At 38.9% G+C, this 27641-nt stretch overlaps 1 protein-coding gene across 1 annotated transcript in view; it reads right to left on the bottom strand.

The window, feature by feature from the left end:
• The window catches only part of aven (apoptosis, caspase activation inhibitor), a 66872-nt gene that overhangs the window by 6839 nt on the left and 32392 nt on the right, over positions 1 to 27641 (bottom strand). The window contains exon 3 of the mRNA XM_052021165.1: positions 3342 to 3412. Within this exon, the coding sequence (XP_051877125.1) occupies positions 3342 to 3412 (71 nt within the window). The remainder of the gene's footprint in view (positions 1 to 3341; positions 3413 to 27641) is intronic.

The raw sequence follows: 27641 nt of genomic DNA, 5'->3' as shown, positions 1-27641 counted from the left end.
GCCTTGGGATTATTTTAAGTTGCTGTGCAGAAGGAGCCACAATCTGTATCAAGAGCTGGTACTATCCTACATGCTTCTTAGTTTTAGCTCCTGTACTTGAACAGAGGGAACAAGGTGGATGAGGACTGCACAAAAGAGAGAGTGAGAAATAACAGGGAGTGAAGTGGGAGCGGGGGGAAGTGAGAAAGTAAGAGGAAGAGCAAGAGTGAGAAAGAGAGCAAGAAGGTGAGGACAGTGAGAGAGTGAGGAAGATTAGGGTGCGCCGAACATGCACCATCTCCAAACTGGGAAAGTATAGAGGGAGCTTAAATTTTGCTGCACCTGCCTCAAGTATGATGGGATGGGACAGTGTAGTCGGGAATATACTCTGCATTTAACCTACCCAGTACCAACCTGGGAATGTTTAATGAGACAGTTCAGAGGAAGCTTTAATCTGTATACAAGCTGCATCTGTCTTTCTGTCATATTTAAAGAACTGCCTTAAAGTACTGACAGCCAGTCTCAATGCCACAGAGCCAGCTAATGGCGACAGTGAATATCACACAATGGCTGAATGCTAATGATCAGGGCCTGCAGTCAGAACCCCACAACTTACTTCCCCATTCGTCAGGATGTTTGCGAAACCAAATAAAGTGTACAGTTAAGGAATAGTAGGCCTTCCTACACAGCCTGCTTGTGAAATGACAAGCACAGTCAAGCTTGAACTCAACATTGGCTTGACACAAATTTAACAAAAGGTATGAAAACTATTGATCATGAAATCAATGACCCCCAATCCATCACCTTAAACTAACACTAACTCCCTTTACCACCTGCGCACTTTGGTTGCAGTGTGCATTGACAACAAAATGCACTGCAGTTACTTACCCCCACTACTACAGCAGCGCCTCTGAACCCACAACACCTAGAACCAAGAAGGACAAGAGTCCCAGGCACGTGATAACACTATCCCTCCAAGTTCCCCGCCAAGTCACACACTACCCACACTTGGAAATATATTGTTGTCCCTTAATTGTTGCTGGGTCTAAGTGGTGGAGTTCACCACCCAACAGCACCGTTGAAGTTTCCTCACTGAGAGGACTGTAGCTGTTCAAGATGGTGGATCATCACCATCTTCTGAAGGGCAGCTAGGGATAGGTAATAAATATGAGCCTTGTCAGCAACGCCCACATGCTGAAAATTGTACTAAAACAAAATCCCAGTGTGAGTCATTAACCTTCATGAAAAGCAGAAACAAATTGGACTGGCGAGGGACAGGATGGAAAATGATGATAGATGAGTCATCCAATTATAGAATTTATTTCTCTAATGACCTTCCTTTTCCTACAAGTACCTTAACTGTTATTTGTTCAAGAGTAAATCATGACCTTTTCTGAATTTCAGTTACTCTAATTATTTCTGCTTTTATGGTTGCAACTGCCCATTGGAATGCATTGCCTTAAACCCAAAAAAGGGTAGCGGAAGAAGTTTCAAACAACAGTTTCAGAAAGGAATTTAGTAAGAGTCAAAGGGGAAAAAATAGGGGTACAGGAAAGAGCTGGGGAGTGGGACTAATAATGTTAAGGCCAGCATTCACTCAATGGGCCAAATGGCTTCCTCTGGGCTATACCAATTCTCTGACATTGGTATATTTTCCAAGACTGTAAAAACTTCATTCTATAAACCCAACTAACACATTGCTTTTAGACTAGGCTTAGAAAGCAGCAATATCTATATTCCTTTACATTTACTCCACGTTAAGCAGACTTGAGCTTAAGTCTACAGCACACTCAGCTACAACATTGTCACCGGGCTCTCCACATGCACGTCTGTCAATTTATTTTTTGAAGATCCCTAGATAAAGTCTCCCAGATCACAAGTAACTATATCCTGTCCTTCATAAAAATGGAAAATTTACTGTCAATACTTAGCTTTCTTGAATAGCTATTAATATGTTTGCCCAGTGATTTTTTTAAAATTAAAGAATGCATTTGTGATATATTAATGTTTTAGAATAAATAACATCAATTTATTAAATAGTATTTGTTAAAATGTGATCATGGGAACAGGTTGTACGTCTAATTGCTTGTCATCAAAGTCTGTCAAGAAATTGTCTGTCTTCTTGGACCAAAAACCAAGCTTCTGGAGGAACTCAGCAGGTCAGGCAGAATCTGCAGAAGGAAATGGATGTTTCGCGTCAAGACCCTTCATGTGGACTGAAAGTCGAGAGGGGAGATAGCCCATATAAACAGGTGATAGGGAGGGGTAGGGAAAGAGGGCAAGAGCTGGCAAGCAATAGGTGGATCCGGGTGAGGAGGGATGTTTGGCAGGTGGGGGAGGGAAGAGTGGAGATAGCAATAGAAGCTGGGAGGTGATAGGTGAAGGCAACAAAAGGTTATAGATTATGTCCATTTCCCTCCCATCTGCTGCCTGACCCGCTGAGTTCCTCCAGCAGCTCATTTTTTGCTCCAGTTTCCAGCATCTGCAGTCTCTTGCATCTCCTGTCTGTCTTCTGAATTGGTTATTCTCCAAACTCAAATACCAAGAAAGTCAGGCAATCAAATAAGAGCATCATAAGATACACATGGACCATGGATTGGATTGGGCTCAAACTGAGGCAGGATCCCAGTGCAGCAAGTACATCAAAGGACCCACTGCAAATTGATTGTCAGCTTTACTACAATAGAATTGGTGAACTGTGGGCAAAATGCAAGATTTTCTCATTTGATAGATAACGTTTCTGGACAATGAATAAAGATAAGAGGTGTAGCCAATCAGTTACTGAAAGAAAATTAAGTGCCTGCGACAACTACCAAGGAAGCACTAGATTTCTCTGGCTGTCATGATGAATTTAATGCTAATTATTTTTAGAATATCTTTAATTCTCCTCTGAAAGAGGACTAACAATGGTCCAAAATTCTTGGTGTTAACTGCCAGATAATTTTCATGATACTTGAGAGCTACAGAAAATTTCTTGTCAACATCCAATGTACTCCAGATAGCTTCTTGGCAAGCTGGTCGAGTTTATTACTAATTAGATGCTGTTTGTTTAAAGTTTAAAAGTAGTCATCGTCTTAACCAAGCTTAAACACTTCTGCACAATACAAACAGATACTCCATTGAATACAAACAGATACTCCATTGTGCCACTTTACATCATTGACCATGTTATTAAAAATCTGTGATGTCCAACAGTGAGTAAAAGTAAAACAGCAATCTGGTTTTCAGTTTCATATTTGGCTACACAACTTACCAGATTCATTGTTTTCCAGGACTTGTATTTTGCCAATTGACTTTGCAATTTCTGATCACTAAAAATCTGAAACATATCGATACTATTGGAAAAGTTTGCAAAGTCTTACCTGTTTACTTGAGGAAACCTCTATTTCCCACTCTTTTTCTTCAGCAAAACGAAATTGTGCAAATGAATCACCTGCAATGAAACAAAGACTTAGTTTATTTCCATTGAAGTCTGACAATTTTTGGTTACACTTCAATTCATAGAAATCTTATTACACTAATCATATATGCCAAACAGAAATCAGTGTCTTACTATTTCACATAAATGGGGAACAGAAACATTGATCTTGCATAAAATTATAATATTAGAATAGTAAATTTTAAACAACAGGTAAGAGATAATTTTACAAATTTACATAAATCATATCATTCTACAATGTTGAAATGTTACCTAAAACATATTTTCATATTGAATTTCAATTTTCAAATTGAAACTTTTTTTATTTGGACTACAAAAACCACATCAGTACATTCTGACAAAGAGGTTCTGAAATATTATGTGTCTTATGAGAAAGTACTTGCATTTTGTACAGCACCTTTCACAGCCACTAAAATACTTCTGAAATTTAATCACTGCCCTAAATATGGTCAATCACACAACAAACTCCAATCAAAGGTAATGATGTAAATGACCAGATAATCTGTTTATTGATGTTGGTCGAATGTTGGCAGAGTCCCCTGGTTCTTTCAATAGCACCTTGTGATTTTTGTTTTAAATATCCACTAAAGATCTCAGACTAAAATCCCATCCAAAATTCAGCACTTTCTGACAGTGCCACATTCTCTCAGTACCATAATTAGAGCCAAGATAATGCACTGAAATCTATGGTATTGGGCTTGAAGTCATCAGTGTATTCACCAATGGAAATACTAGGTTCATACTAAGCTACTACATAAAATTCCTGTTTAAAAAATTAAAATCAGAATGATTATTCACTCAATTTGCCTGCCCATTATTTCAAAATATGAACTGAATTCTAAATTATTATAAAGTATAAAATAATCTTCAAACTTAGTGCTCAAAATCTCAGAATAACCATTAATTATAAAGCAGTCCAAGTTTTCATCAGTGTTTACAATGAAAGTTCATTCTGATTTAAAATGCAAATTTTGAACTGCATCAGTTTACACCTAGGTGCTTGTGGTCAGCAACTTAGCTCTTAAATTTTAAGAATGATGTTAAAATTTAAGATACAACTAAGAATTGGCATTATAAAATACTGCAGGTATGAACATTTTAAAAGAAGTAAAATAACCAAAGCTCTCAAGCTACATTTTTAAATGAATGTAAATGTAAAAGAATGAATAATTGTCATTTTCTCCCACTTCATGAAACTTCCTGAGCAGTAGGAGATGGTTCTGGATGAGATATAGTCACTAACAGACAAGAACATAACGAATTTAAGCAGGAGATGCCCGGTTGCAATTTGTTTGTATTTGACCCCTCATGCCTGCTGCACCATTTATGGCTGATCTTTTACCTCTGCACTATTTTCCTGCACTCAATATTTTTTGATTCCAGATGTTTATCTTGAACAAGCTCAGCAATCAAGCCCCTACACCCTTCATGGGTAGACAATTCCAAAGATTCACTCCCCTCTGTGTGAAGAAATTTCTTTTCATCTCTGTCCTGAATGGTCAATCTATTACATTGGGCCTGCAAACACTGATGTTAGACACCCCAGCCAAGGGAAACACCACCCTTCCTTTTACTCTGTCAAGTCCTGTAACAATTTCACGTTTCAATAAGATCACCTCTCATTCTTCTGAACTCAAGGGCACGTACCCAATCTGCTTAACCTCTCCTCCTAGAACAACCCCACCCCTGCCCCTCTCAGTAAGCAAAATGGTGAACCTTCATTCCACTCTTTCTATTGCAAATACCCCCAAATATTCCATCAAATTCCATTCCAAATTATTTTTGTTCCACAGGTTTATGCTATACTCATTACTAAAGCCTACATCACCATAACCCAGTGGCATTACATTCAATTGCACAGCTTGTCTTTGGCATAGCTTTAATCGGATTCTCAGGGACTAGTTTCTGTGCCCCAGCTTTCGGGATTTGCACGGCTAAATCCAGCTCTCTTATCTCGGAAGCAGCTTCACAGACCTGTGATTAGCTAGTCCGACAACTATACAGCCAGGGCAAGAAAGCCAGATTCAATCATTTAAATGCCTGAAGCTGGCCTGCAGATACTAGTATCCAAGGATCAAGGAGCAACAACATAAAATTTCAACTGCTTTTAACAGCATGTGATGTGAAAATTCAAAAGTGAGTATTTCACATATGTGCACTTTCACAAAGGTGAATCTTCTCTTTAGAACCCATTGCTCTGAGCATAAATTTATCAAATGACGTGACACTTTGATATCTAAACCAAGAAAGTATTTATCTGCCCACGGTGCTAAATTCACTCAATTTATCAGGTTACACAGGTGCCCATTTCTAGATAGTGATCTACTTTCCACCTACGCATTGTTAAGGCAGAATTGACCTGACCTTGTAAGCCCACCCAGGAAATAGCCCTGTGATGTTTATAGTCCAGGTTCACGCATGAAAATGTGCTACTTTACTGAGATAGTGGTGTGTTAACAAAACTAACAAAATCGTACAATTAATTGTCAGCACGTCTGGAACCGTTCACCTGTTTTTGACACCAACATACAGAGAAGGAAGGTTCAGAGGGAGAAAGGGAGATACAAGGCAAGGGAGATACAAGGCAAGGGAGATACAAGGCAAGGGAGATACAAGGCAAGGGAGATACAAGGCAAGGGAGATACAAGGCAAGGGAGATACAAGGCAAGGGAGATACAAGGCAAGGGAGATACAAGGCAAGGGAGATACAAGGCAAGGGAGATACAAGGCAAGGGAAAGTGTGAGGGGAGAGGGAGATTAGCAGAGAGTGGGGCAGGACACAAAGAGAGGATAGTGAATGTCTGGAATTCTCTGACCCCCCTAGGGGACTGCAGGCCATTTCATTAGAAACATTTAAGGTGGAGATAAATAAATATTTGAAAGATCAAGAAAGTGAGGGCTATGGGGAACTGGCACAGAAGAGGACTTGAAGCCAGCATGGATCAAGCCAGCATCATATTGAATGGCAGAACAGGCTGGGGTAGGGGGTCTGGTGGCCTACTCTTGCTCCTATGTTCTTGTGTCCTGGTGAGATAGGAAGGTGGGAGACAGAGAGGAAGGAAAATGGGAGAATGAACACTGAGGTTAACAAATTTCTGATGATTTTGTTATACCCATCTCCAATGCACTATTACTTTAATATTAAACTATAAATGGATAAAGTGCAGTTTTACAACAATGCCCTTAAATAAACTACTATTAGCAAAATTATTTAAGCATCATTCCTTCCTGAGAGATCACAAGGACTTTGACTGTAGACTAATCATAATCATCACATACAAAGTCCGCCACTGACAGCTGGCTGTCTGCTGTGCAATGTAGCCCATGTACATAGTTGTTGAAAATAAGCTGTACAACAGATCTTCACCATGCTATTTGCAACAATTCCTGCTTCGTGTTCAATTTGTGTTACCACTGTACATAAAAGTTTAGACTCATCACTCCAGCAGCAAATTGCACAGAGGAAACTCCAAGGACAAATGGTGGTGTGCAAAATTTCCTCTAGTGTGAAGACAAAAAGTGCTATAAACACTCAGCAGGTCAGGCCACATCTGTGGGGAGAGAAATGGAGTAAAACCAGGGTGACCATGGGGATAAACTGTAAAGAAGGTTAATCTGGTCAATGAGTGAATGGGAGCAGTTAGAGGGTGAGAACACTGACAAAAGAACATAGGAAAAAGAATGTGGGAGAGGGTCAGGCTGGGCATATACTTCACTCCCAGAGAGAGAGAAAAAAAGAGGGAAAAGAAAAACTAGCCGAGCTAATATTAAGACGAGGAATTATCCCACCCCTCATCCCATTCCCACTCTGGTCTATCGGTCTGTAGCATCCTGTACTGTTACAATGAAGCCCAACACAAGCTTGAGGAGCAGCACCACATTTTCTATCTGGGCACATTGCAGCCTTCTGGACTCAATATTAAATTCTTATAGCATCAGGCAACTTGATTTCTCTATCTGTATTTGTCATGCATCTGTAATAATAACTCAGCTTGTTTTTCTTTCCCTTTTTTCCCCTCTGTGGAGGACATGCCCAGCCTGACCTGCTGGGCTCCTGCCCTGCACTTCACAACTTGCACATTCTTTTGACAATGTTCTCACCCTCTAACATCCCATTCACTCATTGACCAGCTAACCTTGCTTACAGCTGATCCCGTGGTCACCGGGCTTTTCTCCTGTCAGGGACATTTGCCCTCCCCCAGCCTCCCTGCAGCTGAACTTTCCCAGTTCTGACAAAGGGTGTTCATCTGTAGGGTCTAAAATGTTGACTCTGTTTCTCTACCCACAGATGCTGCCTGACCTGCTGTGTATTCCCAGCATTTTCTGTTTTTGTTTTAATTAATTTCCGGCAGCTGCAGTTATTTGATTTTTCTGCAATTTAAATTTGCATTCGATGTTTGTAGAATATTCTTGCACTTCCTATATTCCAACACATATTGACAAGTTATCATTGCAAGAAGAGTGTCTTGACTCAGATCGCAGGCAACATGAATGTGTTCCTACTTAACCATTTCCATATTCTTGATTATGTATATAGAACAGTACAGCACAGTAACACAATGTCTGTGGAGACCATGATGCAAATTTAAACTAATCCCATCTGTCTGCACATGGTTTATGTCCCTTCATTACCTGCATGCTCATGTGCCTGTCTAAATGCCTCTTAAACCCTGCTATCTTATCTGCTTCTACCACCTCTCCTGGCAGCACGTTCCAGGCACCTACCACTTTCTGTGGTAAAAAAAACTTGCCTCAATCTCCTTTAAATTTTCCCTCTCTCATCTATAACCTATGCCCTCTAGTATTAGACATTTCCGCCTTAGGAAATAGACTCTGACTATCTATTCTATCTTTGAGTCTCATAATTTTACAAACTTCTATCAGGTCGCCCTTCAGCCTCCAACACTCCACAGAAAACAATCCAAGGTCGTTCAACCTCTCCTTGTAGCTTTTACTCTCTAATCCAGGCAACATCCTGGTGAACCTCTTCTGCACCCTCTCCAAAGCCTCCACATCCTTTCTGTAATGCAGCAAGCAGAATTGCACATGATACTCCAGATGCAGCCCAAATAAAGTTTTATACAACTGCAACACGACTATATAATTACAGGCTTCTTGGAATACACAGAAAACAGATATATATAATCCAAAAGACACGGTTAATCAAAAATCCACAATGGATAAAACATTGAGAAATCATATCCAAATAGAATGTGACTCAACTGGCCTCAGATTTCAAATGGGCCAAAAGTGCTTTCAGAAGGCATTCCACAATAATTCCCACTGTTTTTGTTCAATCTATTCATTCAAGGAGTTTCTCAAATACTTATAGCACACGGGACATAAATATTTAATTGCCCCAGATTTTATTGGAACAGGCCCCATTTGCTAGACTCACCCTTCTGCTCAAAAATGCTTTGAAGTGTGAGTAAAAGGGCACCTATAGGGCCTTGGTGAATGATGGTACCAATATTTCATCATCTTCACCAGTAAACCTGAAGGATAGCAAAAGAAACAAAACCAATAGAGAAGGGTGAATTACACTGAAATCAGATACAGAATGAGATAAAGAGTGGGAAAGAAAGACTGGATTACGATGAAGGGAGACAAAAAAAAATGAAGAAAATAATTTTAAAACTTTACACTTAAAATGGTTCAACAATAGTTAGAGTCATAGAGAAATATATCACAGAAACAAGCTCTTTGGCCCATATTTTATTCTCATCAATTCATCCAGATTCCATCACTCACCTATACACTAGGGGCAATTTACATTAACCTACCAACACGCACATCTTTGGGATGTGATAGGAAACCAGAACACCCAGAGGAAACCCACATGGTGGCAGGGAGAATGTGCAAACTCCACACAGACAGCACCCGAGGTCAGGATTGAACCTGGGTCTCCAGCGCTGTGAGCAGCAGTTCTACTAGCTGCGCCACTGTGGCAATTCTAACTTTCAGCTGTGGTCATTAATGATCACGTTGATTGGTCATTACTGCACAAATTTATCATCTTGGTGTAATTCACAAAAATGTAAATTGCTCAATAAGTAGTGACTCACAATTTAGTTATTTCTTTGTTGCCACAAGCTAATGGACAATTTACACAGCAATAATGCAAGCACCATTAAACTTGATTTTATTTTGATAGCAAATCGCAAGAAAATCTTTTGGACAGTTAAAAAAAAACACATGCTTAATTGTTAGCATACAGAAAAAAGATATATTTCATATTTTGTTTAATCAACCCTTAGCTGAAATTTACAAAGCAGCTTAAGTTCTCTTTATATATTAACCAGAATATTATTTGAGGAATTCTTCAGGAGAGCATCCTAGCTCCTCTGGCTTTAGTTGCTTCATTAATAACCATCGTCCCATTGTAAATTCAGAGATGGGACTGTTCAGTGATTGCATTCCATGCAGCTCCTTTTGCACCTTCTTAGTTTTTGAAGCAGTCCATGCACACATGCAACAAAACCTGGATAATTCCTAGATTTGTGGCGAGTAACATTCATAAGACATTGGAGCAGAATTAGGCCATTCGACCCTTCGGATCTGCTCCACCGTTTGATCACGGCTGATTTACTTTTCCCTCTCAACCCCATTCTCCTGCCTTCTCCCCATACCTTTGACACCCTTACTAATCAAGAACTTATCAACCTCCACTTTAAGTATACCCAATGACTTGGCCTCCACAGCCGTCTGTGGCATTGAATTCCACAGATTCACCACCCCCGGCTAAAGAAATTCCTCCTCATCTCAGTTCTAAAGGGACGTTCTTCTATTCTGAGGCTGTGCCCTCTGGTCCTAGACTCTCCCTCTACTGGAAACATCCTCTCTACGTCCACTCTATCCAGGTTTTTCAATATTCAGTAGGTTTCAATGACATCCCCCCCTCATCCTTCTAAACTCCAGCGAGTACAGACCCAGAGCCATCAAACGCTCCTCATACATTAACCCTTTCATTCCCAAGATTATTCTTGTAAATCTCCTCTGGACCCTCTCCAATGCCAGCACATCTTTCCTTAGATATGGGGCCCAAAACCTCTCACAATACTCCAAATGTGGTTCGACCAACACCTCATAAAGCCTCAGCATTATATCTTTGCTCCTATTTTCTAGTCCTCTCAAAATGAATGCTAACGTTGCACTTGCCTTCCTTACTAGCGACTCAACCTGCAAGTTAACCTTTGGGGAATCCTGCACTAGGACTCCCAAGTCCCCTTGAACCTCCAATTTCTGAATTTGTTCCGTTTAGAAAATAGTTTACGCCTTTATTCCTTCGACCAAAGTGCACGATCGTACACTCCCCTACGCTGTATTCCATCTGCCACTTCTTTGCCCATTCTCCCAACTCGTCCAAGTCCCTCTGCAGACTCTCTGCTTCCTCAACACTACCTGCCCCTCCACCTATCTTTGTATCATCCACAAACTTGGCAACAAAGCCTTCAATTCCGTCATCCGGATCATTAACATACAACCTGAAAAGTAGCAGACCCAACACCGACCCCTGCGGAACACCACTAGTCACCGGCAGCCAACCAGGAAAGGTCCCCTTTGTTCAAACTCTTTGCTTTCTGCCAGTCCATGTAAGAATCTCCAACAATCAGGAGACAAGGAAAATAACCTAGAGAATCACCATCACCCTATCAATAACTGAGCAAGTCAGAAGCTGTGTATTCTACAAGTGTGGTTCACCTCATCATTCCCAAAGTCACTCCCACCATAAAGGGGCAGGCCATAAATGTGACAGAATACTGCCCACTTGCTAGGCAGGAACGGTAGTGTAGGGGCAGGCATGATAGTGTAGCGGTTAGCGTAACACTATTACAGCGCAAGCAACCCAGGTTCAATTCCGGCCACTGCCTGCAAGGAGTTTGTACGTTCTCCCCATGTCTGCGTGGGTTTCCCCCAGGTGCTCCAGTTTCCTCCCACATTCCAAAGACGTACGGGTTAGGAAGCTGTGGGCATGGTATGTTGGCGCCAGAAGCATGGCAACACTTGCGGGCTGCCCCCAGAACACTTTACACAAAAGGAGTATTTCACTGTGTGTTTCAATGTACATGTGACTAATAAAGATATCTTATAAAATATGCAAGCAGCTCAAAACCAAGCACAGCAAAAATAGTTCCCATGAACTGCTCGAAACATTCACTTACCTTTACAACACACAAAGAGGCCTCTCAATCAGGGTCAAACCTAGGTCCTGGGAGCTGTGAGGCAGGAGCACTAACTGCTTTGCCACCTTCTTCCCAATCATGATAGATCTGCCTATCTTAAATTACACTATTTGCCATTCTCATTTCTTATTTATATTCAATTAGTTCTCCCCTCTCCCCAAATTATATTTTTTTTTTGCTGCTGGTATTTCATCCTTTTCCTCTGCTCTGAAATGGATACACCGCATTAATTTAATAAGTCAGTCATTTTCTTATATGTCATAGTATCACTTTTATCTGTTTTTGTCTGCCCACATTTCCCCTCAAGAGCCCATTAGCTTTGAATCCACTGCAATTTTTGAAGCTCCTAATAGTTTGTGATTGCTTGGAATATTTAACTGTTAAGCTCGTAGCCTGTTCTATGTAATGACTGCTACATCATAGCCTATTAGCTGAATTGGTGCTTCTGACTCATTTGCTTTACTTTTTATCCTATGTGCATTTGTTGGCAGAACTCTCGTCCGATTGAGTGTTTCCACCTTGCATAAAGCCCTAATGATATATTTCTCACATTTTTTGACCTTTCACACCACTTGCTGCTAAAACTGTACGCTGCTATACAGCCAATTTAATACTTTTGTTTTTCATCACACATAGCTCTAAATATCATAACTATACTTGTCCTCATGTAGAGAAAAAAAATTCGAGTGTGAACAAGGCATGAAAGGAAGGTGAACAATGAACAGGGTAACAAAGCAGGAGAGAAATGGGATCAACAATATGGTCAAAAATATTTTCCACGAACCATTTAGAGAGGAAGGTTGCAGACAAAGAGAGCTGGGAGAATGCCATAAGAAAGATAACCATTAAAATTTAAAGTAGTAGTTAGCATAATACTGGAAGTTACTACCAGCTCATATAAGATATCTTTATTAGTCACATGTACATCAAAACACACAGTGAAATGCATCTTCTTGCGCAGTGTGTTCTGGGGGCAGACCACAAGTGTCGCCACTCTTCCGGCGCCGACATAGCATGCCCACAACTTCCTAACCCATACGTCTTTGGAATGTGGGAGAAAACCCACGCAGACATGGGGAGAACGTACAAACTCCTTACAGACAGCAGCCAGTATTGAACCCTGGTCGTTGGCGCTGTAATAGCGTTACACTAACCGCTACACTACCGCACCACCTGCCCACAATATCGTCTATTTCATTTGCTGATGCTTTTAATGTTTGCTACTCATCAATTAAACATCAAGGAAAATTCAGTGCTGAAGTTTCCTAATGACCATACTTTAGCTCAAATCACAATGGAGGCCAGCTAGCCCTGAAATCACGCAACTGCAATATTCGGAGCATTTTGGCTCAAAACTATTAACAGAAGAGACCTGTGCTGCTGCCCATGCTAAGGGCAATCAATGAGTTGACCTTTTCAACCGACCACCATCCACCATTTACAATATTCCAGCAAGAAATGGACAACACTCCAAATCTGTAGGACGGTGTTCCTGGATCTTGAGATACACTTTGAGCAAGTGAGTATGCAATGAAAGAAGGAAAAAGGCACTCCAAAACACAAATCTCTTTAAAAAGAAAGACATAGTTACATCCAACAATTTATTAACTGACTTGTATTCCAACCATTATAAATAGACTTAACCACATCATAAATAACTATGACAGATAAGACAATTAATCAACTTATATTGCTGAGGGCTTGGTAAATGATATGCACTCAACCATGTGAAAAATCTCTTTTAAGAGCCGTTGGTTTCAATGAGTGCACATTAAATTTGGCATTTAGTAGCAAAGGATGAATTTTTTAAATTTTTAATTTTTAATTACAGCGTGCTAACAGGCCCTTCCAGCCCAACGAGTCCGTGCCACCCATTTTAAACCCAAATTAACCTACCCGTACGTCTTTGGAATGTGGGAGGAAACCAAAGCACCCGGAGGAAACCCACGCAGACACGGGAGAATGTACGAACTCCTTACAGACAGCGACGGGAATCGAACCCCGCTCGCTGGCGCTGTAATAGCATCACGCTAACTGCTACGCTACCGTGCTGCCCTATGAAAGAACCAAAGATGTCAACCATTCCTGGGACTCTATAGTAGAAGGCAAAGGTTCAAGTAAGGAATAAGAGGTTTAGAGGGGATCCAAGGATGACTTTTTTCATCAAGAGGGCAGTTGGAATCTGGAACGACCTGCCTGAAAAGGTGGTGGAGGCAGGAACTCTCATAACATTTAAAAAGCACTTGGGCGAGCACTTGAATCACGAAGGTATAGTCGGCTCTGGACCAAGTACTGGCTAATGGGATCAGTTTGGATAAGTACTTTACGGTTGGCGTGGAGGTGCTGGGCCAAAGAGCCCATTTCCGTGCCTCCATGACAGATTAATTGCCATGTTTCCTACATTATAACGGTGACAACATCTCATTAGCCAAAAACCAGCTTGAGATGTCCTGAGGCCTTAAAAGAAACAAAATAAATGGAAATCTTTCTTTTCTTTCCAATTCCCCTGAACTGACGGGGGAACATGGCGACTGACAGAAAGCAGTTTCATGGTCAAGTGAAGTACAGTTCAAATTAAATGCACTTTTCTCATCACCCACACCATAGATAGATGAAGAACGACATCATGCCTCTTCCACTGTTACATATTTGAACTGACAATCAACTTCTTTAGAACAAGACCAGGGGTTATGTCTCTGCACAATGAAATAATCTTTGATTTGAGTCCTGCCACCACATGCCCATATAAAACTCCAATGAATATATTTTGACTTTATTAGCAACAACCCTGAAGCTGGATTCACTGAGCTCTGTAATAATGCTACAATAATCTCATTTCATCAGTACTATCCATCAGCAGCATACAGCACTATTTTATGTAACACATAAAAAAACTTCACTGGCAGTTCACACTTTTTAATTGGCATACAGAAAGTAGATGCATATAAAACTGACTGATTGGAACAGAATGGTGAACAGAATGGGGAACGAAGTAGGTCTGTAATTGAACTTTAAGTGTTTGGAGGGAACTAAATGACCTGCTGTAAACGACAGCTTTGGCTTCTGATAAGTGCTAAGTGATAGTAAGTGCTTCTGATTTTGCATCAGAACAGTACAGCCTCTCCTCTAACTAAAAGTCATTTAGTTCATCTTATGCACCAAATTTCTGTTTCCTATATTATTTATTCTGCAATCACCATCTTGGAACCTCCAACCCATCAGAGAAGAGGCTGAATCATGAGCAGTAGAAGGAGTAACTTCAAAAATCATGGAAGTACATGCCCCAGACCACTAGGTAGACAACCCTGATGTACAACCTGCTTCTAAATTTACAACCACATCAATGGAATAAAGTTGATGATTCGAATCAATGAAAAGTCATCAAGCTGAAACATTAACTCTGTTTCTCTCTTCACAGATGCTGCCCGAGTCACTGAGTCTTTAGAGCAATTTTGTTTTTGTTCCCAATATCAGGCATGGTCACATAAATGCAGCACACAAGTTAAATTCTCCATGTGTAGGCACAAACTATTTTCCAGAATTTCTGCACAGCTGCTCACAATTATGACAGTATATACATACATAATGGATCAAGCTTAACACCTTTTTATGAACTGGAAGATTCAGCTGTCATAAGATCCGTCAAAATCATGACGCATATCAGTCTGTGAAACAGTGGAATAGTCAGTATTATTGAAGGGCCCTACCAGTTGTTGCCTGTCACATCATTACTGAAGTATTTTCAATGGGGTCAGAAATGATGAATGATCTACAACACAAAATCAAAGTTCTTAAGAATCACTTTTCAACAATTATGTGCAATTTAAAATAAGTGCTTCTGATTTTGCATCAGAACAGTACAGCCTCTCCTCGAAATAAAAGTAATTTAGTTCATCTGGTGTACTAAATTTCTGCTTCCTATATTATTTTTGTCAAACAATCAAAATTATAGAACAGTACAGTATAGGAACAAGCCCTTCGGCCCACAATATCTGTGCTAACCATGATGCCAAATTAAACTAAACTTGCAAATGATCCATATCCTACCATTCTCTGCATGTTCATGTGCCTGTCTAAATACCTCTTAAATACCACTTGTGTATGCGTCCACCTCCACCCTTGGCAGCGCGTTCCAGGCACCAACTACTCTCTGTACAAAATTTATCCCGCACATTTTCTTTAAATTTCCCCTGCTCACTTTAAACCCATGTCCTCTAGTATTTGACGTTCCTACCCTGGGAAAAAGCCTGTGACCAGCTACCCTATCTATGCCTCTCATGATTTTATAAACCTTTATCAGCTTGCTCCTCAGCTTCCAACGCTCCAGAGAAAACAATCCAACTTTGTCTGACTTCTCTTTATAGCTAACACTCTCTAATCCAGGCAACATCCTGGTGAACCTTATCTGCAACTTCTTCAAATCCTCCACATCCTTCTTTTAATAAGGCAACCAGAACTGCATGCAATACTTACAATATGAAGGCACAAGAGATTCTGCAGATGTTGGAATCTGGAGCAACACAGACAAAATGCTGGAGGAACTCAGCTGGTCAGGCAGCATCTATAGAGGGAAATAAACAGTTGATGCATCGGGTCGAGACCCTTCATCAGGACTCACAGTAAGAATTTGTGATTCTTGGTCAAAACCGTTAATTGTTAAAAGAAATTGAATCAGTTCTTGAAGTAAACTGATTGGAATAGTAAACTATGCTTTGCTCCGGAGGCACCATTTTAAGGAGCCCATGCTTTGCCATCCTCCTATCCAAGCTTCAAAAAAAAACACCATAACAATGTTTCTCTTTTAATTTCTTAAATGGAAATCAGTGATTTTGAAGCAAGTTTCCTCATTGAACTGCAAATTGATTGGATTTGCCTGCTGTCACACAACATAAATTTATTATTTTTTTTTAACTTACTATTAGGAACCCACGACAAGGGGCTGAAACGAGTAAAGGAGTAAAAATCAACAATGGTGACAGTAAACTTTACTGCACAAGAAAGGAAAGAATAAGGATGGTAATTCCAAGACTTTAAAGCCCTGATATTAATGAAAATCTGCATCTTTCTTCTGAAAAAGATGGACACTTGAAATTGCAAGACTCAAATTATTATTAGGTAGAACTACCAGGGGACAGGGAAGTAGACACAAATTACCTATGATCGACCAGATAAGTTCAGGCTTGAAAGGTTGAATGTTCTGCATCAATTTCCATATAAAAAAATGATTCAGAATAAAAGATGGTAAGGTGAGCCTTTATTTCACAACAGTTAAGATGGAGGAAGATGAACATGCATGATGTACATAACATAGTACAAGGGTAACCAGAACCAAATAGGGTTCAATAAGGACATCTACGCAAGAAGGCAGAATACACTGGAGAGAATGTTAAAGAGTGCTTTGCATCTGGCTTTTCCAAGGAGGAAGAATCTGTCAGTCAAAAAAAAAAGAGGAAAACAAGGCTAAAAATTGAGAAAGAGAAAGAACAAGAACAAGCGAAAGACTGGATGGAATACCTTCATGCCAGCTGAGGGAAAAGAAATAGGAGTAGAAAGTAATGAATTCCTAGTCATAAATACGGAAATGCAATAAAGAAAAAAGGGACATAGGCAAGCTAGTGGAATGGTTAGTCTATGTCAGATTCAAGCAGCTACATTGATGAAGTGAAGAACCTGAGGAGGCTCTCCTTACTTGGCAGACTGGAGAACCTGGGAAAGTTCTCCTTGGATAATTTCAGGTGAGACAGAGATTCACCCGCACCTCCCTTAATATCATCTACTGCATTCGGTGCTCCAAGTGTGGCCTCCTCTACATTAGTGAGGCCAAATACAGACTAAGTGACCATTTTGCAGAACACCTGCGCTCTGTCCGTAATCGCGATCTGCATCTCCCTGTTGCCAGTCACTTCAACTCCCCCTCCCACACTGTCACTGATACGTCAGTCCTCGGTCTCCTCCACTGCCAGGAGAATTCCAAGTGCAAACTGGAGGAACAGCACCTCATTTTCCATCTTGGAACCTTGCAGCCTAACGGCATGAACATTGAATCCTCCCACTTTAAGTAATCCCTACACCCCTTCCCTACAAACCCCTCCACGACTATGCTTTTTCTTTTCTTCCCTTTCCTAGTCTCTTTTTTTTTCTACCTCCCCTTTTTTTCCTCCTTACCTTTGACTCATCCCCCGGTGGATCTGCTCTCCCCTCCTCCCCTGCACCTGCCTATCACTATCTCTCACCTGCATCTACCTATCCCCACCTTGTGCCCACCCCGCCACCCCTCTTATGTCCACCTGTCACTGCTCTGCTTTTCCCTCCTATATATTGGGCTTCCCCTTTTCCTATCTTCGGTCCCTGACCCAAAACGTTGACCGCCTGCTTTTCTCCATGGATGCTGCCTGGCCTGCTGAGTTCCTCCAGCATCATAGTGTTTTTCATCTAGATTCCAGCATCTGCAGTCCTTTATTTCTCTGGGGAAGTTCTCCTTAGATAATTGAACCTGGGACTATTCTTTAAGACCATAGAAGACTAAAAGGAGATTTCAAAGATGTTCAAAATCCAACAACAAACAAAGGGAAACTGCTGTCATGGGGGTTCAAGGATTAAGAAGTAGAGAACACTGACAAGAGAAACACTTTTTTTTACATAGTGGCTACCTATAATCTGGTGAATGCACTGCTGAAAGGCTGGAGAAAGCACCTTTCACAAAAGTAGTTAGATAAGAATGTGAATGATCAAATTGCACAGCTGAGGAAAAGGAACAACTGGATTGCTCTTGCACAAAGTTCACACACGCTCAATGGGCTGAAATCCCTCTTCAGCAACGTAAGAATTCTATGGTTCTATGAATTGATAACATGCAAACTAACAGTAAACCATAAAATTAAAAAGCTAAATAATGCAGATGCTGGAAATCTGAAATAAAAGCAAAATGTTGGAAATACTCAGCAGGTTTGGCAGGATCTGTTGAGAGAAGAAAACAAAATGAAGCTATGTTTAGGTCAATGACCTTTCATTATGCTTCTCTCTCCGTACATGCTATCTGACCTGCTGAGTGTTTCTAGCATTTTCTGCTTGTGTTAAATCATAGGTACATATTTTAATTTTTAAACGTTTTCCAAAGACCAAACAAATGCGTAGAATGCAACACAGTATAATAGGTAGCATATCTGGACAGACACTGAAATATTGCAGAGTCATGAGATGATTTGTGAAAAGCAGAATTAATTCACATCATAATTTTTTAAATTAATCAACTTATATAGATCTGTCAGTTGGCCTTACTGCCATTACTTATGTAGCACGTCAGCTGCAGAAAACATTCTTGTTGTAGATTATCAAATTAATTTATTTCCCATTTCCAGCCACAATGAGCGTACTCTCTGTTTAAATGAGAGAATATAAGTCTCTGCTGAGTTCCTGAAACCTTGCTTACTACACAGGTATCACCAAAATCAATCTACACCAAAACAATAATAGATTTTACTGCATTGCTACTTAAGAATAGTTTAAAAGGACTGTCCATGTATTGAATAGATTATAGAACAACTGGTTTCAGCAAATGTTATTTACTACTGTTCAAAATGCTCATTTCCATTAACAGATAAGAAATGCATTACAGTCATAGATAGTTTATTCCATCTAGAAGTATCTTAAATGTGCAAAAAACTAATTCAATGAGTCATCAAATGTAGCTTACCAAGGATGTCATACAGTAATATAAGAACACTTTTTATATAATATAAAGACTTCAAAGTGTAAATTAGAGTTCCGTTATGTGGCGTGCATCTTTGATATTGTAATAGATGCAATCATTTCAGAATGCCATTTTATTTAGAGTGAATCTGTATTAACAACCTCATGATGATTAATAGCGCTGTACTCTTATTGGATTTTTAAAGAAAAATTCAATAATAGTATGAACAATAAAGTTAATAATATTAAAACAAGGCAATGGCACATTCTTTCTATGAAAGGACAAACAAACATGAAATTAGTTGAGATGTCTTGAATGACAGTCATGTGGGGAAAAAATACATCCCACTATGACTTTTCATTGAAATACTGAAATTCAATTTTAATCCCTAGCCAAATGGTAGAGGCTAAATTCCTATAGAATAGCTCATGAGGTACCGAGTGACAGTTGCTTGTCAACCACTAAGCTTGTTTCGGACTTCATCAAAATAAATTGGATTACTTAATTATAAAGCACACGTTGCAGCCTTATAGAATGTGACTCATGATAAGTTCCAGAGGGAAAATTTTGGGATGAGGGCTGACAATGAGGGTGGCATAATGACACACCAGAGTTACTTGCACATTTTGTAAGGCACTTCCAGAACTGGCTGGGACTAGAGCACTCTACACTACACTGTGCAAGGCCTGGTTGCAGCTGAGATTTCACCGTCCAAGTCAAGGGCGCACAGGACTAGCAAGGAGAGCTTTCTTCATCTAGCACAAGTGAGTACGGCATGTGAGGAGCCTGGGTCCAGCAAGATCTGGTCTAACATCTCATGGGAAACCGTATACTTCTGATAATACAACAATCCATTGGAACTATACTTAAGTGGCAGCACAAATGATGTCACAAAGTACTCAAATAGGAATTCAACCCATCAGCTTCTGACTCCTACACTAGAATGTAGCCATGACGGAGGGAAAGGTAGCTGGCTCCTTTTCTGAACAACGTTATAATGGACTGAATGATCTCCTTGATCCATATGTACAAGTGCTTCTTAGACCTATGCATAAACGAGAAGAATGGCAAGTTCAGTTTTCAAGGGGCTTGCATTCAAAGATTTGTGACAATACAAACTGAGCACCAATTAGATTTAAAGCATGAAAATGGCAGGTTAACTTGAGAGGAATTTATGGATAGCCATTTGATACTAAGCAATAAAATGATTTTTGAAAAACCTTCTTCCCACATTTGTTAACTTCTTGGACTGTAACCATAATTAATTGAAAAATGAAAAAAAATGTAATTTCAACAGATCCTATTGACTAATATCTACAGTCTTTGTAAAAATGACAGCTCGAGGTGAGGGTTTTGATCTATAACAAAACTTTCAGTTGTAATCTATAACAAAACTTTCAAGAACTGCAGACCTGCCTGTGTCCTTCAATGTCCTCATGATCTTCCTGTGCCCTTTGTCAGTCAGCTGAGAATTATTTAGACTATTAGAGGGAAATTGAATTGAAACGAGATAATAATGGGAAGGTAACACTGGATACCAATACCAAAAAGTATTTGAACAACCTACTATTAGGTCAATTAGATTCATCTTAATTAAGTTCAATATGATCTGAACAATTTTAGTTTATTTTAAAATAATTAACCAGATCAAACTGCAATCCACAAGAATAATGTTAATATAACACGGTACCACAGTATAATTGGCTAGGTCAGAATTCAAACAGGCCATATTTTTCAGGGCAAAAAATTGTAAGGTGATCCATCTCCAGTTAGCTAAATATTCACTACAACCTTCACACCAGATCTCTGAGCCAGAGACATCTGGCATTTTCAATTTTCCTCAAGTCAAAATTTTGCACCCGTTCCCAAACTGGCACAGAAGATGATCCCTCAAACATCTGCAACATACTAGCTCCAGGCACCTACATTGCTAACACAGTCCATGCCAAAAGCAGAAGGTAAAAATATCTTCTGTTGCAATAGCCAAATTAAGCACATGTGGAAGTTCACTGAGCCAGGGCATGAGATCTCAGAGTGCCCTGCAGGTTCACAGCTCATGAGAAAGTACCACTTGCGGACACACATGGATGCTGTGCCCGAGAGGAGTGTTCCACACTGTGAATGCTACACGATGCATTTTATGATCATGGCCTGAAGTTCACTGACTTATGATACAGACTTTGCACTCATCACCTCAAAAGGAATACAGCAGTGTTCCTATCCTGAATATTTTCCTGTTAGATAAAATTAAATCTTGTCTATTGGTGTATAGTTCAACAGCTTTAAACCACTGAATTACAGTATATGTAATTCCTAAATGCAATGGCTTCAGAATTCTACAAATATTCTGATCAATTTTGTAATTTGATGGCAAAAGATTATCTCTTTCTTCTTATAGGCTTTCCACAACAACTTATGGTGAACAAAATACTTTCCAAAGATGCAATTAAAGCCCAAATGTGAAACAGTATAGTCCCAAAGATGCTGGCTTTCTTTCTGTAATGTTACTCTGAATCTTTACAAAGTAATTTAACACATTAAATATTACATAAAAACCTTCAAATTCAGTTGGTGGCAAAAAAAATTCCAATATATCATAATAATACGTGCCATTCATACTTATGCCATGGACTAGAGGTGGTGTCCTTAAAAGTATCCTTAAAGGTCTACGATCTATGTTTGATCCTAAGTGAGAGTATTTCCACGTCTGTCGTGTTCTGATAATTACTGCATGTGTCATGAAGCCAGAGGCAATGCAGCTCCCTTTCAATTTCCTTTCAGTGCTTTAGTATCTTGGTATGGACCATCACATTTTAAGCCTGTTTTACAAGTGTACAACTAAGATGCTGGATGCATTGCTTTCTGGTAGAAAAAAATGATGGTAACTATATATTGAATAGCAGCTTTGCTTTATTAATCACGCTACAGATACATCTGCTTCTCACTCTTTGACTTGGCAGGATACAAATTAATTGTATATTAGAAAGGGCAGAAGACAGAGCACAGGGTAAATTCTAAAATGAACTGATAACTTGCACCAATTCAAGTTTAAGGTTGAGAAATTTTGTGCCATCTCTGAGTTGAGTACTCCAGAGCTCAGTACTGAGGTTCCAACTGTTATTACTTCAAACCAGCTTAGATTCAGAAATTGAGTGCAAGTTGGCCAAATCAGCAGATGATATGAAGCCGAAGGGAAGGTCTCGCTTATTAAAGGATACATGGACCTTCAGCAACAACAGAAATGGCAGAATGCAAGGACAATATTGACATTTGGGATTTGTAGCAAGACACAAGATCATAAGGAGGACAACAAAGGCAAATATACAACATGATTTCAAGGTAAATCCTGATAACAAGGCAAAATATAGGTTCAACTTGGTGAAGGTTGAAATGACAGGTACAATTTTATCACATGCTTAAAATGGGTATATGGGATGTAGCAGAGATGAAAACTAAATCATTCAAGAGCACCTGTAGATTCTTTTCTGTAGCCAGATGAACTAATATTGATCAAATTATCTTTCCTAACTGTATTTATCTTGGAAATCTTTGAAGTTTCAAAAGCCACTTAATCAATTAGGCTGTGCCCAAAACAGAATCAATGTCTTCATCCTTAAATAGCTTCATCAAAGACTCCTGCATCTGAAACTGAGAAAATAGCTAATCTTTGTCAGTGAAGTGACCTGTGTAGTTCAGTGCAGAACAGCCTTTGTTATGGTGCCACTGACCCCAGGGAAAATTTTCAATTCATATATTTCAATACCAATCAAGCAAGAATATCAAATAAAACTTGCATGATCAGCGATGAGCCTGAATCTGCAATTTTAACTCACTTTTTTTAAAAAATAGATATTAGTAATACTTTGCTTGGTGGCTATTTCATATGAAATTTCTAATCAATCACGGTTTGCATATATGTTGTCTTTGGTCAGGATAAAAAGCATATTAAGTAGCATCTGCCATGATAATGGTCAACACTACTGCAGGTTCAGGTGACACACAAACTGACATGGTACAATTTCTTTTTGGACTCCTTTTCCCTGTGCAGTGGATTTTAACAAATATGTTTCTGTGACTTAACCTTCAGAGTGAATCATCTGAAACTATTCAGAAAATTGATTCCCACCATATTCCTGTAGGTGACTTTTCTCAGCATTGCTCTGCTGGAAGCTATTTTAATAAAAGAAAACAAAATCTTGAAGAGGTTGTCAGGAAAGAAGTGTACATAAAAAAAAATGAAATACTAGACTCCAGGAGAAACCTCCCTAACATTAAAAGACTGTCATGGTCAACAATGGGTATAGTCTTTGCAGAACCATGGATTTTCGGGGCCACTCAACTCAAAGACAAACTGTTCCTGACTTTTGAAAGAGCATCCAGTATTACCAGACCTCTGTTCAACAGCAACACAGATGATTTGCTAATGTTCTAAAAGCTTCATATACTTGTGCTTCCCATCTTGTCACATTTCAGATGTCCTTCACACATTCCTTAATGTAAATTTTTGTGGCACATTAGAATAAAAAGTACAAAGAAACAAAGTCAATCCTTGAAATACAAAAATTCTCCATCAACAGATAAACCTAACTGGCAGAACTTGACATTGACAGAGTCAGTATATACTAACAATGAGTGTATGTAATTTTTTTATACAATGTCAAACATAACAATTTCATTATTCATAATTCTCCTGTGCACTTCACCAGAGAAAATAGATGGAGATGATGAAGACAACATTGATATAAAATATGAGGTTCACATGCAACTGAAGGGAAGGTTCAAGAGGACCATGCAGGAAAGGAGCTTGTACATAAAATATTTTGTTCACTGAAAGATTAAAGCATATTATCCCCTATACCACATTTCTATTCTATACTACGTTAGTTTGCCTTTAATCACAGTGATTTGACTTAATTTCTTCTACAAAATAATAAAACACATATTCTCAATAAAGCAATTCGTTAAATCTTCTGTAATCAACATAATTAAGAATACGGCAATGATAAACAGAGAACAAATAAACGATACTGATCACACATGCATCCGGCAGGTTGAGTATCCATACAAAAGCACACCTGACAAATTTCAAGACCAGACCACAGAGCTCTTTCTTACTTATCTTACTTCTGCCACGGCATCTGTTTAATTATGCAGGCAGATGTCAAGTAGCTTGCATAGAACCTTGTTTTAATTTGATTCCTTTCCGTAAACCTTAATTGCAATATTCATAAATCGCTTTTTACAGATCATAACACTTTATGGCCTATTTTGATGCCAAGTTTTAATCAAAAAAGTAGATGACATTTAGCATTGTTCCAGTGAATACACTGCAACCTTCAATTTAAATTAGAAAACTTATCATTGTTAAATAAAATTGAAACCATCGCAATAATTGGAATTTACAATTTTTCCCTATGCGATGACTTTTCAATGGGAATTAGCTACACACCAGGTGTTCTCCATCCTTAAGGACAGAGGTCAGTGCTTAAAAAACAATTCAGGGATATTTACACGCAAAAAAATCCTTCACTTTGACATACAGACCTTCCACTCTACCTTTAATATAAACTTAATGAAAAAGACTAACGTAATGTTTCATTATTTATAAGCAATTTACCATTTGTTCTAGTATGTAATCATAGAAGAAATAGATCAAGTGAACTTGCACCTGTAGTAAGAAATTAAATATTGCAAAAAATTAAGTCATTGCAATTAAATGTTTAGCTTTCCGTTAATTGAATAACCAGGTTACTTGCTGTGAAACACCACAGCCAAATGAGCCAACACATAATTTTTTTATGAGTTCTACGGCAAATAGCAAGTGAATCAGGAGTCTATTAAATATTAAGCCAAGTTTAGACATGAAAAAAGTCAATTATAGATGCTATTTAGACATATAGTATAAAATGGCTGACTAGTACTGGATTATGAATGAACACAAAAGTGCAAGTTGATGTTTTTTGAAATGGCTGTGCAAACTGTATGTGCTGCAGCAAGAAAGTTTTAATGGATTGCTGCTATTGTTCAAGACTGTTACACTAGGAAGTTTTGGAGAGTGTAGGGTGATGGAAATAGCATGTAAAGATAAAGATTAGATGGTGGATCGTAAGCCAAGACCTTAAGGGAAAATGGCAATGGGCCAAAACTACATAAGTAGGGAAAACAAAAAGCACAATGCAGAGGTTCAGTGGCAGCCATTGCTAAAGAGTTATGACAAGTAACTGAAAAATTAATTGGTGCAATGCCTCAAATCAAAATGGATCACAAAATTTTTCCAAATGTGACCCCTCTTGCATTTACCAAAAATGTATATCCCTCTTCATCATATCATATAGTTCTAGTGTGAACTAGCTCATATGTCCCTGTGAAGAAAGTGTGTAAAGAGTACTGCAATACAAGCAGTGGTACTAAAAGAACTAGTACCAGGTCCCTGTTCACCTATTTTATTTTCTCCCATAATAAACATACAGCATCTTACAGGTGATAGAAATTAAACTATTCAAAGAATAAAATAAATTAAACTATTCAAAGAATAAAAGTAGGATAACTACTTCTGAAAAGTTTAGAAGTGTACATTCTAAGTATATTAACTACAAGTAAGATTATTGATTTAGGTTAAAGCAAAGCATATGATAACTACACCTGAAAAGTAGTTATCCTACTTTTCCTCAAAAATATGCTCAGATTGCCTTAAAGTGGTGACTAACCCAATGCTGGGCGATACATGCTTGCCATGCCATATCATAAGTGTGAATTTAAGAAAGCTCCAAATATTCCTCCTGGAAAAGGAGGCCAAACGATCAAAAGTGTGATAATGCTCAGTCTTCCAATGGAATTATCTAATGCAAACTACTTTCTCTGACCTTTCCCACTTTCTTTTGTTCTTTTCTTTGCAAACACTTATTCAATTGCCTTTTGGACAATAATTCACAAATGTCTTAGCTTTAACCTAAGTCAATAATCTTACTTGTAGTTAATACACTTAGAATGTACACTTCTAAACTTCTTCAGTATTTTAGTGCAATTCCTCAGTTTCACATTGCCATTTACCAATCACTTTGCCAAACAACCTAAGTACATTTCCTTTAATCTTTTTATCAATTTTATGTTCCTTATTCCAAACTAAACTTGCCATTTCAAAGTACTGCTCTATTTCCCAAAATGCACTTTCATTTATCTGGATGGAACTTGATCTACAACCTACCATTCTATCCCACTAAAATATCTGTGTTACCTTGCAACCCTTTGTACTCTTACCCAGTTAGGCATTGCCTCAAATTTGGTATAAATATCAAGTTGAACATTACAAACCCTGTACCAATAGCTATCCATTTATTTATTTATTTGGAAAAGAAGAGAAGTTCAAAAGCAGGTGCCCGAGGCATAGCCTGTCAATCTAAAATGCACATTTTTTTTCCTTCTACACAGATTAGCATCTAGAAATCGATATATACTGTAGTTATCAAATTTCTTTTATACCCAGGTGACTGGAACCACAGTGCAAAAGATACCCAATTTGACCCACAATGTGTGATCTACTTGTTATGAGAACGATGCAATATCAGCAATACAGTGGTTTAAACATGACAGCCCCACTCTCTTCCTGGATGCCATCCATCTTCCTTTGCTTCAAACATTATACAAATTTCTCTCAAAATGCACAGCAGTCTCAAAACATACAAAGCCAGCAATAACAGCAACATCCTTGCAAATCTCCAATACACTCTTTCCAACACAATCACATCCATCCTATTATGTGGCAATCAGAACTGCACACAGTACTCTCTCTGTGGGCTAACTAATGTTTTATATAGTTGTACCATAGCTTCTATGCTTTTATATCCTGGCCCCAGCGAATGAGGGCAAGTATCCCTTATGCCTCCTTAATCACTTTATCTATCTGTACTGTTGCCTTCAGGGATCCTTGAACACTTATGCCCAAGTCCCTCTGTTCCTCACTACTATCTAGGATCCTACCATTCATTATGTATCCCAGCCTTATTAGTTGTCCCAAAATACACTACCTCACATTATTCAGGATTACATTCCATCTGCCATTTTTCTGCCCTTTTCATCAACTGATCAATATTGTTCTATAGTTGAAGACTATCCTCACTATCAACACCATCAACCTTTGTGTCGTCTGCAAATTTGCTAATCTTTCCTTTTACATTTATATCCAGACTGTTAATGTATATAACAAACAGTAAGGGTCCCAGCACTGATCCCTGCAGTAGATCAATAGTCACGGGCTTCCAATCACAAAAGCAATCCTCAAACATCATCCTCTAATTCCAATCACTGTGCCAATTTTGGATTCAATTTGTAAAATTGCCCTGGATCCTATGGG

The sequence above is a fragment of the Pristis pectinata genome, chromosome 1, assembly GCF_009764475.1.
Source record: "Pristis pectinata isolate sPriPec2 chromosome 1, sPriPec2.1.pri, whole genome shotgun sequence".
NCBI classification, from domain to species: Eukaryota; Metazoa; Chordata; class Chondrichthyes; order Rhinopristiformes; family Pristidae; genus Pristis; species Pristis pectinata.
This window is presented reverse-complemented; position numbering and strand designations above follow the sequence as displayed.